General features: G+C 35.9%; 1 protein-coding gene across 5 annotated transcripts in view; it reads right to left on the bottom strand.

The window, feature by feature from the left end:
* The window catches only part of LOC132111667 (alpha-(1,6)-fucosyltransferase-like), a 99,609-nt gene that overhangs the window by 37,873 nt on the left and 45,823 nt on the right, over positions 1–15,913 (bottom strand). For all 5 annotated transcript variants that reach the window (XM_059519186.1, XM_059519185.1, XM_059519182.1 and 2 more), the window contains exon 2: positions 7,262–7,767. In XM_059519186.1, coding sequence (XP_059375169.1) covers positions 7,262–7,464 — 203 coding nt within the window. In that variant the 5' untranslated portion in view covers positions 7,465–7,767. The remainder of the gene's footprint in view (positions 1–7,261; positions 7,768–15,913) is intronic.

The raw sequence follows: 15,913 nt of genomic DNA, 5'->3' as shown, positions 1-15,913 counted from the left end.
CCATACGTCGACATCCTTCTCCCGTGAACGCGCGTCGACCGTGGCCGGAAGCCAGATATTTTCGTTTATAAAGTTTAAAATATGTATATTTTTACGACAAAACCGCACGGATTACCATCAAGAGGCCTTCGTTTACCCCCCTGGAGCCGGATGGATTACTTTTGAGAAGGATGCATGCACATTTCGGAACTTCAAAGAGGTGAGCCCCATAGCTACACATTATAACCACTGAAAGATCTAAAACATTTTCTAAAATAACTGAAAATTTGTTCGTCTGAAAAAAGATTGACATATGCATCTCGAATGGCTTGAGGGTGAGTAAATCATGGCTTGAATATAATTTTTAGGCGAACTATTCCTTTAACCCTAGATGACTACAGAGGGACTGTCCCTGTAATAAGTTCATGGTGATGTTCCACGGCACCATTGTGTTAAAGTAGCTGAAACCCATTTGTGTGTTTCTACTTTTGGTGTGGTGAAAGATAAATAAAGATAGATAGATAAACATAGAAAACTTCAGTTGGTTGGCCTACTTTCAAATGTCACTGTGATCATTACTAAAGACTAAATTGCAAGACATGACTTTTGGCCAGATTTTTTAACCCCAATTTGTAGTCTGGATGAGTCGAGGTTAGTTGCTGAAAGTCAAAGCTAGTTTGTAGATTTTGGGCAGTTGAAGTTGACATATTACATAGAAAAATCAAACAGTGTTGATGAGCACAGACTTTTGCACAGATTTTTTAGCTTCAGATTTTGATTCCATCCGTTAGGAGGATATCAAACATGTTTGACATTTTGAGCTGATTTTAAAACACATTGGGTTTTCATTTGTCACGCGTCTACTAGCAAAGTTTGTTTTTTTGGAACAAATTGAAAGTCTAGTAGTGTTTGCTTCTCAGTTGTAATTCATGACTTTTCATTAGCCCTGATATTATAAACTGAACTGAGAACAAAAACAGAGAAAACGCTGTGCCATGACATACTTATCCACACAACACAATCCTTATAATTGTAAAAATTAATTGGAATAACTTTGCATCTTTTGAAAATGTTATATATTAGGAGAGCAATTGAACATCATTTTTTTAAAACAATGACAGTATCATTTATTTTTACTAACATTATTTTCATAACAAATTATTTTGTATAAACCAAATTAATGATTTTGCATATTATAACAAATAGTCTACTTAAACTATGGATACTAGACCAGAACTGTGTTAAGTTTTCATAAGGGCAAGTAAAGTTTAATGAAGAGGCTGGACCGTCATGAATTATGGAGGAAGCTGTCAGTTTTCCTTGTGTCAAATCTCTTCTGTTCTAATGATCTTTGATTGCAGGGGAAAAACAATTACTGCCTTTGTTTTCCTTTAGAAATCTCAACAGGTCACTGTACATCAATAATTAAAGGCCTGATGAAAGGAAAACAATATCTGTTAAAGTGCCCCTATTATGCCTTTTCGACTATTTCCCATTTATGCTGTGTGTCATGTAGCTGTATGTGAACATAAACTATCTGCAAAGTTGTGAATCCGACAGTACACGATAGATAAAGTTATTGTCTATAAAAAAAAAGTCAGTTCGCAATTGCCGAAATGAGTCGCCAGGAATTTGAATCTTATTATGTTACGGATCTATGTCACAAAGTAACACTTTTGCATAATGTCTGCCCACTTTTCAGGTCGCTAACTTGCCTGCCCACAAACACAGTAAAAGTTCTATGTGATTAACATCATTCCGAGAAGACGCTGTCCTACGCTGTGAAAGTAAATTTGTCTGATCACATCTTATAATGACCAAAAACTTGTCTACATTTGACACTTACCACTGAGAAATGTCCTGCTCCAGTTGTGCTCGTGAATCCCCATCCAGGAGGGGTTTAGAGAGACTGATTCTTTGAACTGCTTCGCACGAGTCGTTTATGAATCATTTAGAAATTATGTAAAATTAAATCTATTTTCTGAGAAAACTAACATTTTTTGACCTTGCATGTATGTAAACCTGATTTAGGAGACTAACAATATAAGCAACCTTAAACATGGCATAATTGGGGCACTTTAAGGAGTCCCAACTTCCTGCCAGAATATTTGAACTCAGCCCTATCTAAATTAAGTGTTAAAGAGTTTATATAATTAACACCGTTGCTATACTGTAAGTAAATTAGAAAATCAATGCTATACTGTCTAGTGTGCATTTCAATAGAATAAAATAGGCAATATTATTGGTAATTATTGGTACAATACAATAATACAACAATACAATAATAATATCACTATAATTTAGGTAAAATGTCCTGGTAAATGTCCCAAGTATGTGTGTATGTGTGTGTGATGTCATCTACTGCCTGTATTTGCAAATGATGCAAATGATGTGGTTCTTAAAAGTGCATATTTGTTAAACAAATGTGAGTAGGAACTGATATAAGTGTTTTTTTTTACTTTTACAAATGACTAGTAGTGGTGTAGAATAGTTTGTTTTGGGACATTTGTCAATTTGAGTTGTGTTTTGGAAACCTATATCAGAATTAATTACTGCTGCACCAAAGAGAGAGGTCAAATAAAAGGCCAAGTCTAAACCCGAGAGTAATTAGTCACATCTAGCAGGGACTAAATGACTTTGACTGAATCAAGAGTTCACAGTCTCCTTTTTTCCTTGACAGCAATGAGATTAAATGGAGAGCAAATTAAACAAAAATGCCAAAAATTCTTCAACAAAAGCTGGAGACATGATTAAAATGAAATATATCAAAATCTACTACTTATCAATCTGTGATATGCCACCCATTTTCATTTTATTCCTTTATACATCAGACTTGTTTCTATTTTTATTTCACCCAAGAAATGTTATGAGAAACACTAGACCTTTTTTCATTCTACAGAAGCTACTAAATGATGTAAAGGATGACTTTCATTTTGGGTGAACTATCCCTTTAAATGTAGATTCAGACAAACACAGATGGTCTTGCACACGCTGGCACATGTCTTTGTTAGAAATGTCCGTTTATCATCATAAAAAATGTAAATATCTGCTCTAATCATGAAAAAGATCAGATTTATCAGCCAAAGTCTATCTCCACCCTTATCCTTTCTTGCCAAGAAGGAAATGAAGTCCCGTATTTCAGCATTCCAGATAGCGGTATAAGCTGTTTATATACTCTTTATTTACTTTTTCAGTATGCATGTGCATAAGCTAGAACACCCTGAAAAATATATAGTGTGATTTGAGCAAAAAAAGGCTAATTTTATCATACCATTATAACCAGGTATTTTTGTAGACTGATATAATCAAAACTAACAATTTGGTGATTTTCGCATTCAAGTAGATAGTATTTGTATGCCTACTACATGGAAAAGTGCTGCCTGGGGGCCTTACCAAAATGACTGCCAAATAAACTGACTTGCCTTAAGGTGTGGTCACATGAAGGCCAGCTGTGTATTGTAAAGAGTGTAGTGATGAATGAAGCACAGCACACTCAGATTTCTGTCTGTCAATTCAGCTATAATGTCAATGAATTATTCTGCTGTAATCTGAATGTCCAAATTGAGCACGTTGCAAAATCCTATGTAGCAGGAAAGCAGACATATTTGGACATAGAGTTAGTATATGTGAATGGAGGACTGTCATCATCGCAGTGTGGTGGCCCATTTCTACTTTGTACTCTGTGTGTGTGAGATATACAAGTGTCTGTCAGTGCTGGAGTCACACACCTTTTCTTCCATCAGGCTGGTTCTGGATCAATCATAGCACCATCTTTGGCACTCACCCACATATCTGCTGAACAACCCTCTCTGTGTGAGTTATCTGCTCTTTCATTTATACAGGAGTCAATAAATAAGAGAGATGAAGCATCAGTGGGCTCTTATGGGGAATCACGGTGTGTGTCTGTGTGTGTGTATCAGTGCCTGATAATTCCCACAGGAAGTTCTTAATGAAAAACTGACAGCACTGATATTGTACTGTGTCGGAGCGATAGGAGGAGAACCAACTATTTCAGTTCATTAGGACTGTACATGTTCATATACTGCAAATAACACTTTCTCCATCTGTCCTACTTTGAGTAGCGAGCACACACACACACACACACACACACACACACACACACACACACACACACACACACACTTTAGTTTAGAGTCAAACATCTCTATGCAAACCCTTCATCCGAATTCAAAATGGGGAGTTTGCTACACCAGACAGTTCAGAGCTATTGTAAACACATTATTTCTTATAAAAGAAAAAACTTTAAATAGATTGTTAATGACTTCTGGGTGGTTATTAGGAGTGAGAATCTTGACAAATCCATTCAAAAAAAAAGTTCAGCAAGAAGTAAATACTGAGTAACATACATTTTAGACACAGTATTGCTAGGTACTTTGTCTATTTTTGCTCCACCAACAAAAATAGTTTCAAACGAAGCCACAGTTATAATGTACCATATTGCCAAGTGAATGATTCAATAACTGAGTGATTAGGTGCATCTGAAGGAGCACACTATATGAATATGTACTATGTTTGATGAGAAACAAACTTTGCAAATGATAAAAAAGCAGTCATGGAAAAAAAGAAGCTCTCTGGAAAGCTCTCGTTAAGTGTCTCGCTAACCCCCTTTCTTTCCAATACTGATCCTACTCCTTTAAATAAATATATTCCTTTCTATCAATCTGTCTGTGATGTTGGTAAAGGCTAGCTACTAGGGACTTTTCATTGGTTTTCATTGCCCACACAGCAGTTTTTTTTAATCATGTATAATTGTCTGGGGCATGAAATGATCAGTATGTAGCTCAGTAATACTTCACTGAAACTGACTGCGAATGAAAAAAAAAGCATTACTTCAAAGCATTCAAACAGACTCTTTTTGAAAACGCTTTTGAAAATCATACTATAATCACAAGTCTGTGTTTATGTTCTGCCAAAAAAAACATGAAACAAATTTGTTGTTCCTGAGCTTGTTTACATCTGTGCAGGAAGTAGGACATGCTGTTTCCTCCATTTGTTTATGGGAGGCTGATTTTCATACAATCTTTTGAGGAAGAGTCCTTTTTATGGTGCTAATGTGTCCAAATCTTTTCAGTGTGTTGTGTACTACGTTTTAGTTTTGGTTACTTTGTAGCATTTGTAACTAGTTCTGTATATATATACACAGTACAGACCACAAAAGTTTGGACACACCTTCTCATTCAAAGAGTTTTCTTTATTTTCAAAATTGTAGAGTCACACTGAAGGCATCAAGGGCTATTTGACCAAGAAGGAGAGTGATGGGGTGCTGCGCCAGATGACCTGGCCTCCACAGTCACCGGACCTGAACCCAATCGAGATGGTTTAGGGGTGAGCTGGACCGCAGACTGAAGGCAAAAGGGCCAACAAGTGCTAAGCATCTCTCGGGGAACTCCTTCAAGACTGTTGGAAGACCATTTCAGGTGACTACCTCTTGAAGCTCATCGAGAGAATGCCAAGAGTGTGCAAAGCAGTAATCAAAGCAAAAGGTGGCTACTTTGAAGAACCTAGAATATGACATATTTTCAGTTGTTTCACACTTTTTTGTTATGTATATAATTCCATATATAATTCCACATGTGTTAATTCATAGTTTTGATGCCTTCAGTGTGAATCTACAATTTTCATAGTCATGAAAATAAAGAAAACTCTTTGAATGAGAAGCTGTGTCCAAACTTTTGGTCTGTACTGTATATATATATATATATATATATATTACGTTTTTGTAAAAAGTCTGCATTTATTTGATTAAAAATACAGTAACATTGTGAGGAAGTGTGTATGTGTGCTGTCAAATATCAGATGATTATGAGGCACATTTGTGGAATAAATCACCGGGGGATTTTAATAATTTACAACGACACCAATAACTGAGCTTACATAATGCATAGGCAGATAGATGACAAGACCACAGCTTAATGAAATACATGGTGCACACAAGCTTGCATACTGCGCACACACACACACACACACACACACACACACACACACACACACACACACACACAGATTTAAACAGCAGGCAGGTAAAGTATAAGTATATACAGTATAATGAAGTGTGTTTGCATCTGTCAATTATAAAAGATTTCCCTGAGGATAATGATTATTTAACTAGCAAAGCAGCTCAAATTTAGCCCATTGTGCGTCAAATGCCACAATGCATGGCAGGAAGTGACTAATGCAAGCCTGACCAAGGCCTGCTACTGGCTGACGAGGAAAAATCGTAACCCAGCAAGTATAAACACTCCAATAGAAATAAACAGTGGACACTGCTAACAGTGAATGTTTGTCTAAATGTCTTTAAATTGATTGTTGTATATGGTGAATTTGCTACAAATTGGTGATTAATTTGTCAGTATGCAACTACTCTGGAAGGATTTTACTGTGCTTAAAAAAGTACTAGTAAGCTGTTAGCAAGTAAAAGCACAGCACCTTATCCGATATAAAGCATCGCAAATCTCAACTGCTTGATTGTTTATATCAATGCAGCATGTAAATTATATTATCATCCAACTCTAATCTGCTAAATGTAAAAGCAACAAGATATTAGTATATTATTAACATTAACATCATAATTCATAATCTTGCCCCTTTCTAGAGTAAATTGTAGTGATAAAAAAAGGATGAACTGAGTGCCATTGTACAAAAATGGCTTGTGGTCAGTGCTGTTATTGTTTAAATAAAAAATATTTAAAATTATTTTCATTAATTGAAATGAAGCTGAAATGAAATAAAAGTATTAGATGAAAAGCAACTGAAATTAGAAACATTATTTTGGCAGCTAACTACATACTAACTACTATTGCAAACTAACTACAAACCACAAGGTTATGTTAAAGTAATATTAATTCTTAAATGATTAAACTATTATTATGACATATTTAAATTATTAAAACTAAAATGTAAATAAAAGTAAAGCTAAATAGAAATAAGTCAAATGAAAATGAAAAATAAAAAATAAAAATAAAAGCTAATTTAAAATGAATACTATAATAATATATGACTATTGCTAAATTAACAATGCTTATGGTTAGAAAAATTTGGATAACAAGCAATAAATCTAACCTTTTCTGATTTGTGGAGGAAGATTATAATCCAGCTAACATATCACATATTAGACTTCTCAAACCTGTTGGCCTGCAGGCAAACTATTCCAGTAGATGCCCAAATTATCCTGGCAAACCAAGTAACTCACATTTAAAGACAAACCCTAAAGAAAATGGAATAATTTGAAAGAAATAACAACATTTCTCAACCTTTTACCAACCTGAGAGTCTCTGCCATGCGTCTCAGATCTTCATTCTGCTGTTTCAGCCTTTCCAGCTTGGCCAGTATCTTGGAGAGCTCTCTGCTAGACCGTTCCGGATGCTCGCTGTCCCTCACGAGGTGACCCCCGATGTAGAAAAGCAGCGTGCCCCAGGCTAGCAGCACCAGCATAATCCAGCGCCACGAGCCCGTCCACGGACGCATGGCGCCTAGAGCTGCCCAGCGCACACTCTCCTTTCACAACACCGGAGTTTGAGGCATACTCAGCTCAGTGGTAGCGCTCCACCTCAGGGCTCCTCTAGAGCAGAAGGGGGACGTCAGGGGTCGCTGGGTCAAACTTGCGTGTGCACTTAGAGACTTGGAGGTTATATCATGGCAGTGGCCCCTCGCAGAAAAGGGGCGGAGGGTTTTGAGATCCTTTGAGACTTCGCTTAAGAGACTACACTTCAGAGAACCAACGGCTCTGATAAGTTCTTATTCCTCTAGGGACTGCAAGGGATTCTGCTCCTGTAAAAACACAGAAGCGTGTGTGATCAGTGAGATGATAGGACATGCTTGCGCTAGCTGTGAGAGATAAAGGCATAAGTGAGGTCTGAGATTATCTATTCGCTCTGCCTTTTCCTCCACAGAATATAAAACTGGATTGAGTTTAGTTTCTGACAACGCTCCAGTAATACAGTGTTACTGAGGATTATAGTGAGTGGTGAAAGTTAGTTGTCAAGTCAGCACAAAGTAAAAGTGCAAATAATGGGTTCCTTAGAATTAATCAGTTACAAAAATGTGTAGGGAAGGTAAAGAAAGGGAATAACAAGAATGTTCATCAATGTATCACTTTACAGGAAGCAGAGAAGAAAATTTCACCTTGAGTCATTGCACAACACCATTGCAAACCAAAACAATTCTGACTTGTTACAATGGCATGTGTTAAAGAGTCATTTTTTGTACATAAATATAATAAAATATATAAAAAACATACATGTATATACTGTAATGTTGGCTTTTTTCATTATTTATCCCATTTTTAAAAATCGTTTAAAACAAAATGTAAGAGTTAGAGGTATGACAACTTACATTTGTTAATAAGATAATATATGTATATAAATACTCAAGTATGTATATGTTTACATTTACTGTATGTTGTTGTCATATATATTATGTTTGTATTAATGAACATTATGGATTACATCAAGTCAAACAAAAACCATCTCTCCAAGTTTGAGCTTTTCTGTAGCTCAAAAAGTAGAGAGAAAAAAAAAAGTAAATGTGCACCTTAAATGCAAAGTGAGACATTTTGGATTAAAGCTTCCATATGCATAAATGTGAACTTCCAAAGACATCTCCTGCAATGAATGACATGTAAACTGGAAGTAATATCTATCACAATTTTCCTCACTCCTTTTCCTGACTGGCAAGATAAAATACTTCTTCCTCTTCTTTTTTTTTTTTTTTTTTAGTGCATGCAAAATGAAAAGTATGTAATGAGGTCATGTGAAAATGTTGCATGTAACTGTTTGAAACGTTTGCATAATGCATTCAGTTTCACATCATTTACAGAAAAAGCAAGCAATATGTAAGTATACATAGCACTTTATGAGGAAACAGTGGTCTAGTATTCTATGTACATGGACCATATGTATACATCCAACAAAACTTTCATCTCATCGCATTCAATTCAGTGCAAACTGGTTCACACACACACACACACACACACACACACACACACACACACACACACACACACACTTGCTGTGATTCTAGTTTAACTTGTCAATGCTTGTACATTCATTTATTGACTTAAATGAGAAATAACTGTCAAAATGCACTTGTATCACAATCTCAAGTTAATACACACAGCACACCCGCGAGTAGCCACGTCGTATCTTAAAAGTGAACCATTTACAGAGCTGAAATAATGTGCCACTCACTGTGCATGTAAAATGAGGCTGACGGATGGGGACCATCTGACAGATTGGGGAAAGTAGGCACCGTTTATCCTTCATTATGAATGAGGGTGGAATATAGAGAGTCATTATGGATTTCTGCACAGAGTATATACAATGCATTATAGATTGCGGTGGTGTGTCAAGCCCGGTAATCAAAGGCCGCAGTGCGGGACTGAATCAATAGAGTGACCTTCTGTAGTGTCTCAGTACAGCAGACCGCCAGCTATTTATGCACATCACTACAGCAGTCAACGGGGTGCACACATGGGGCACTACTACACAGAAACATACGATTTACCCACACTCTTGCTGGCTTACACTGAAGTCAGCTAATAAACTCATTAAAGATCTTCCTTGCACTATCATAATCTTCAAAACAGTTCAAAAACATCCCAGGTTACGTATGTGACCATGGGGAACGAGATGCTGCTATGGCATTCCCATAGCGTTTTCCGATGCAGCTCGAGTTCCTGAAGTAACATTTCCCATTATTATTGATGCTGAAAACAGCTTAATATTTTTTGGAAATTGTAATGCATTCTTTTTCAGGATTCCTTGACAAGTTCAAAAGAAATCTTCTATAACAGAGTAAATGTATACTATATTGTTGCTTTTAATAAATTGTTTTCTAAACAGAAGTACTAATTTCTTTAAAAAAAAAATGTAATCATTTTCTAATTAAGCAATATGTGATTTTGGTTATGAGAAATTATGATATTAATATAACATGTAATTTTATATAGTTTTATTATGTAAATTATGTATTTATACAAGTACATAGATATTGTCATTATTAATTCACACAAGTATATTACATCATACACATTTCTCTTTTTTATTAGTTTTACAGTAGAAACAGTAGTAGCTAGTAGCTCCACAGTAAAATCTAATAGGTAAATAGTAAATGGTTGTAATTGTGTCGCATCACACAGCATGGTTTGGACCTCGTTAGGACAGAAATGGTCAGAAATAGTGTAGAAAAGGTTAAAAAAACTAACTGATTATTTTCAGTGTTATAAATCTTGATTAAAGATTCAAGCAAAATCTAAATTGCTATCAAAGTGCCCATCTCTATAAAATACTCTTTATTTGATGTGCTTAAAAGAGTAAACGTCACATCATTTCTCCAGGGCAGAAGTGCGCAATGCATGACGACATATCTCTTTACTACATTAAATAAAGTGCCTCTTCAGCATTCTACTTTAATTAACTGAGGGGTGAAGCTGAGATTCCCAGTTTCATACAAACTTATATCACAGAGAGTCAGTGTAAATACACCCTCAACATCCTCATTACAGAAATGTCACCACTGACTGCTATTAGTCTTAGTTTTAAATGAGAAATGGGGAGCAAATCATTAAAATACTGCAATAAAGCGAGCCGGACGATTTGGTGCTGAAAGAGAAATAATCTGTAAACTGCACCGTCCTGCATGAGTGCACCCCCCCTTTATCCCGCTCCTACAGCTCATGAATAATTGAGGTCTGCAGAGTGACACAGTTGCGCACAGACAAGGACAGCAATAAATCCATAATTAATGCCTGCATTTATGAAAGCGTGCAGGGCTGAACAACAGCCTGCTCAGGTTAGGGTGGATTTCAGCAGGGTTTCACGTATCTCTCTTCCTCTTCTTGTTCCCAACAGAGGATGAGAGACAAACTCAACTAGACTGAAATGTTTAGTGGCAAGGTTACAAAAACTATTAACAAAAACTATTATAGAAAAAAAAAGAAAAAACTAAGTGAGAAAACTAATTTCCATAAAATGTTGTGATGTAACAGATGTAGCTACAGATAATTACTCCTATATTTTGACGTACATATAAGTCCAAAATCATTCACAACAATAACATGCATTTATCAAATATAATTTGATAGAATCTATATATGATTTATAGGATAATTCATAGGATTACAAAAAAGAGAGCATGCTGTAAGTGCTTGACTTCCAACTATCATACAGTGATACATTCATAAAGATTGATCATTTTAATACTATATAACATAATAATATATAACAATATTAGATATTATACATTATAGAATTAGAATTAATAATATCAGCTTGTTCTTGTTGACGTTGCAAAAAAACACAGCTAATCCATGCACTTGATCTAGCTGAGCAGCCATGCAAGCAGTCATGCTACATTGACTTTCACTGTTAGGATTTTCATAACTCAGCTTTTCAATGTGACACGTAAGAGTTCAATGTACTGTCTACAAACTTTTTTTTTTAAAGGTGCTAGAAATGACACACTTTTAAAGGGCTATTTCACCTATTTCACTGTTTTCTTCCATTGTGACAATTTTCAATATTTCTGCTTTTATATTCGTTAGAAGAAATAAAGTCATACAGGTTTGGAACAACATGAGAGTAAACAAATGATCACAGATTCTTCATATTTGGGTGAACAACTCTTTTAAAATGTGAAATAACAATCATTTGAAATAGTTATCGATTCAATGTTGTGATGATAGGGTATCACAACACACTACCGTATTGATATTTCCTTTTCTTTTGTTGGTTACTTCCTACTTCTTCACTAGATTTTTTTTTTAAATGAGGTTTTATTGACATTTCTCAGTTAATCCAGCTTTAAATAGAGATGGTTCTTTTCTCCTGTTAAAGATTTTTGCTCTTTTTTTTCTTCTCTCTCTCACACACACCACACACAGCAAGGATAACAGAATTTCCTTTCCCATACTGATGTGCATACTGTCAGCTCTTTTCATTCCAGTAGAGATGCATTGTGGGTGCTCTACATGTCTGTGGACCACTCCCACTGAATTTGCACTGCATTATGCAGCCTGACTTCTGTACAGATCCAGTGTCCTGTGAGAATCACTGATTACTTGTAAGCTCTCTATTCAGGTAGAGGATGAATGTTTTAATCATCGAGGAAGATGAAAACACATGCATGTCATGTTCAGGTGTGGTCTGGATGCACATGGCTCATGTTTTGTACAAGATCTAGAGCAGTACGAGCCAGAGGGCTTGAATGCGAGCAGGTTAAGCAGGCCATCACATACAAAAACAAAAATACAAAATATGACAAACTGCTCTCATTCTTTTTGTGTTCATATTGGACTAAGGTTACAAGTGAAATGTAAGATACAAGTCTTATATAGTGAGTTTAAAAGAACTAAACCACAAACCCAGGCCTTGATTTATCAATATTAGACCCTGAGATTCAGCTCTAGAAATATGACACTTCATAAATTTAAGAGCCACTCCAGGAATGATGCCGTGGGATGGAACATTTTTCCCTACTCAAAAAAGTCTCTAAGGGCATTTGTGCTTCTGCTTAGCACAACCTACAGAATTCATAAAATTAAGGAGTTTTCTACTATGAACTACACAGACAAGGTGTACATTTATGCAATTTGCAATTTTTATTTATATGACAAAAAATCTGGTAGGAGCATTAAAAACCTTAATAACCGGATGTTCCTGTAAAATACCAAGCCTAGCTGTTGTTTTATGCTCTTCCACATTGGTTTCTGTTGAAGTCTCATGGAGGCACTGAATTAACTTGGCCAGGTCAAATGCCATGCTTGCCCCAGAGTGAGCTCTTACTGCAATGCAGGAAGCTGCGTTTATCTTGTTTGCATAGTGAAATCCTAATCAATGACATGAAAATGTGGGCTTAAATTTCTGCATGAGTAAACTTGCGTCTTAAACTCTCAAATCCTATCCAGTCTTCTGTCTAAGCTGCAGGGCTGTGCACCTCTGTCAAAAATCTGTGCAGGAGTCAGATTCAGAAATTTGTGGAAAACTAAAAAGGCTAGAGATTTCTGGAATTTGAGGGAAATGGACAAAAAATTTTTTCAACAGTTGTCTATCCGAAATTAATGGATACTGATATTCAGTAGGGATCAGTATGAAACTTGTGCACAGAAATACTGAGATACATTTCTGAGATAATGACTGTTCACAGCAGTACTACGTTTCAAACATTATCATGTATGAAAGACAGCAGTACCTACCATTATTTTTCAGTCTTGCCCCATTGGTTTGAACTGAATATAAAAGTCTCAAGGGGTATTTCTAAACTGAACATTAAAGAAGATATTCTGAGAAATGTCTCAATGTTTTTGTCCATACAGATGGAAGTCAGTGATAACCAAAAAAGGCATGACATTGAGTAATTGGAGACAGAATTTTCATTATTGGGTGAACTATCCCTTTATGTACGCCACGATACATGTTGACAAAGGCCAATGGAAAGAAAAATAAAATGAAACACCCTTGGAATGTGATAAATAGCCAAATAAAGAAATGCACTTTTATTTTGGGTGGAATGATGAAAAACTTAAAAATTCTTATGGTGTTGAAAGCACAGTAAACAACTACCATTTGGCCTCAGCTGTGGCAGTCTTGTGTTCGAGTTCTCTATCCTCCAATCATCATACCCTGGCCCTCTTATTCCTGACCCAAGTCCAAACTCACAACAGGAGCAGGTGGCCTGGAGGACGGGTCACAGCACTGGAACACCGCTGGAAAGGCATTATGAGGTGCACCTGATGTGTATTGTGCTTCATTATTGCTGATATAACTGCAGAACTAAGTCTCCTTTAAAGGGATAGTTCACCCAAAAAATTTAAATTACCCAGATTTTCATTTATTTGAAACAGAAGTCTTATGTAGCATTATAAATATCTTAACTGTCACTTTTGATTGATTTATTGCATTACTGTATAAATATATATATATAAAAAATAAATAAAAAATAGAGGCATGTCATAATGTGGTGAAATGGCTCTCAATAAAACAATGTGCAATCCTAATCCTAACCTAATTTTAAAAACTAGGTTGTGAGCAGTTTGTGGGAGGTTTAGAAATGTCTATAGTCTTAGATTGTGAAAGAAGTGTGAGAGATTTACAAGAAACTGCACTAAACTGAGATACTATGCTAGGGAGTACACAACTGTCATTGTGTGTGTGTATGTGTGTGTGAGACAGGTGTGGCTTGCGGCTATCACAGATCATCAGAGAAAATGTCACACCTGCTCGGAAAGAACAGACACATTCTCGGAGGGACCTGTGCATGTGTGTATATAATAATAATAATAATAAAAATTATGCAAAACAGTGAGCCTGTTCAAACAGGGGTGGGGGTGGGAGGGCAATTAGAAGGGAAAAGCTTTGGTTTGTCTCTTTCATCAGTTTTATATTCAATAAGTGTCACATTAGGCAGGCAACACCTGTTAATGCAATCTGGTGTTCCCTCTCTAGGTGTATTAGCTTGTGTGTGTATTTGTAGCTGTGTGAACCACAATGAATACGTGAGCTATTGTATAATAATATAAAGTATTCTGATCCATTATCTGCCATAGATGTGCATAAGCCCTTCTACAATACAATAAAAATGATACAATGCACTGTATTACTCTCTCTCTTTCTCTCTCTCTCTCTCTCTCTCTCTCGCACACACATGCATTTAAAAATATATAAATTCAAAATACAGAATACAATTCAATAACCTCCTAATCACACAGGCAATAAGCATAAAACGTGTGTGTGTTTCTGCTTGAGAAAGGACCTCAAATACAAGAAGCCCCCAAATGGAAACTGAAATCAAGCTTTAGCAACCCACCAGTTTCATTTAAAATCTTCTTTAAGTCAGGCAGATCTTGGACAGATATGATGTAAGATATGTAGGTACATTTTAACTTTTTCAAAATAAATAAAAAAAATAAGAGTGGATGGCTGCTAGGCCCTTGCTTGGGAGTTCAGAGAGGTTTTGTGAGCATTGGCCGGTGGCTGCTTAGGTGTTCTAGTTGGTCTCTAGACTGACAAAAATGATTGTTCTAAATGGTAAATAACACAAAGATTACTGGAGTATGTTTTACAAGAAAATACAGTAAACGTTTAGTTTAGGGACCAATTCTCACTATTAACTAGTTGCTTATTAGCATGCATATTACTTGCATATTGGCTGTTTATTAGTACTTTTAAAGCGTATATTAATGCATTATTTAGATCCCTTAATTACATTACATTACATTACATTTATTCACTTAGCTGACGCTTTTATCCAAAGCGACTTACAATTGCCACATATGTCAGAGGTCGCACACCTCTGGAGCAACTAGGGGTTAAGTGTCTTGCTCAGGGACACATTGGTGTCTCACAGTGGATTCGAACCCGGGTCTCTCACACAAAAGCCATGTGTCTTATCCACTGTGCTAGCACCACCTAATCCTACCTAACTATTAATAAAGCAGCAAATAAATATATATATATTTTGGCAAAAGTCTTAAAAGTTAATAGTTAGTTCATAGAGGGCAGTAGTCCTTAAATAAGTGGGACTGAGAATATATATATATTTTATATATATATATAAAAATATGAAAATCTTTACTTGCATGCTGTTTCTAAGTAACTGTTGTGAAATTTACTAATAATTTCTGAGTGAAAATTGTTTGTACACCTTTTTTTTCTCAGTGGATGTGGCTACTTATTAAACTATCATTCACATCTGTGGAATAAACAGCGTGGGACGAGGTAAGCTATACACTTTTGAACTCAAGCTTGGAATATGATTGCAGTTTTACACACTGTGTACAGTTGAAGATTGTAGACCATCCATTGACCATGAGCCCCTATTCAGGCTTATGGGTTCAAACAAACCCGTAACCCCAAATATGAGCAATATTAATAATACTTGCCTCAGTAATGGGCCATAACCACTTATGATCTTGTACTGT

This window comes from Carassius carassius, chromosome 31, assembly GCF_963082965.1.
Source record: "Carassius carassius chromosome 31, fCarCar2.1, whole genome shotgun sequence".
NCBI lineage: Eukaryota > Metazoa > Chordata > Actinopteri > Cypriniformes > Cyprinidae > Carassius > Carassius carassius.
The sequence above is the reverse complement of the archived record's forward strand: the minus strand, read 5'-3'. Positions and strand labels throughout refer to the sequence as shown.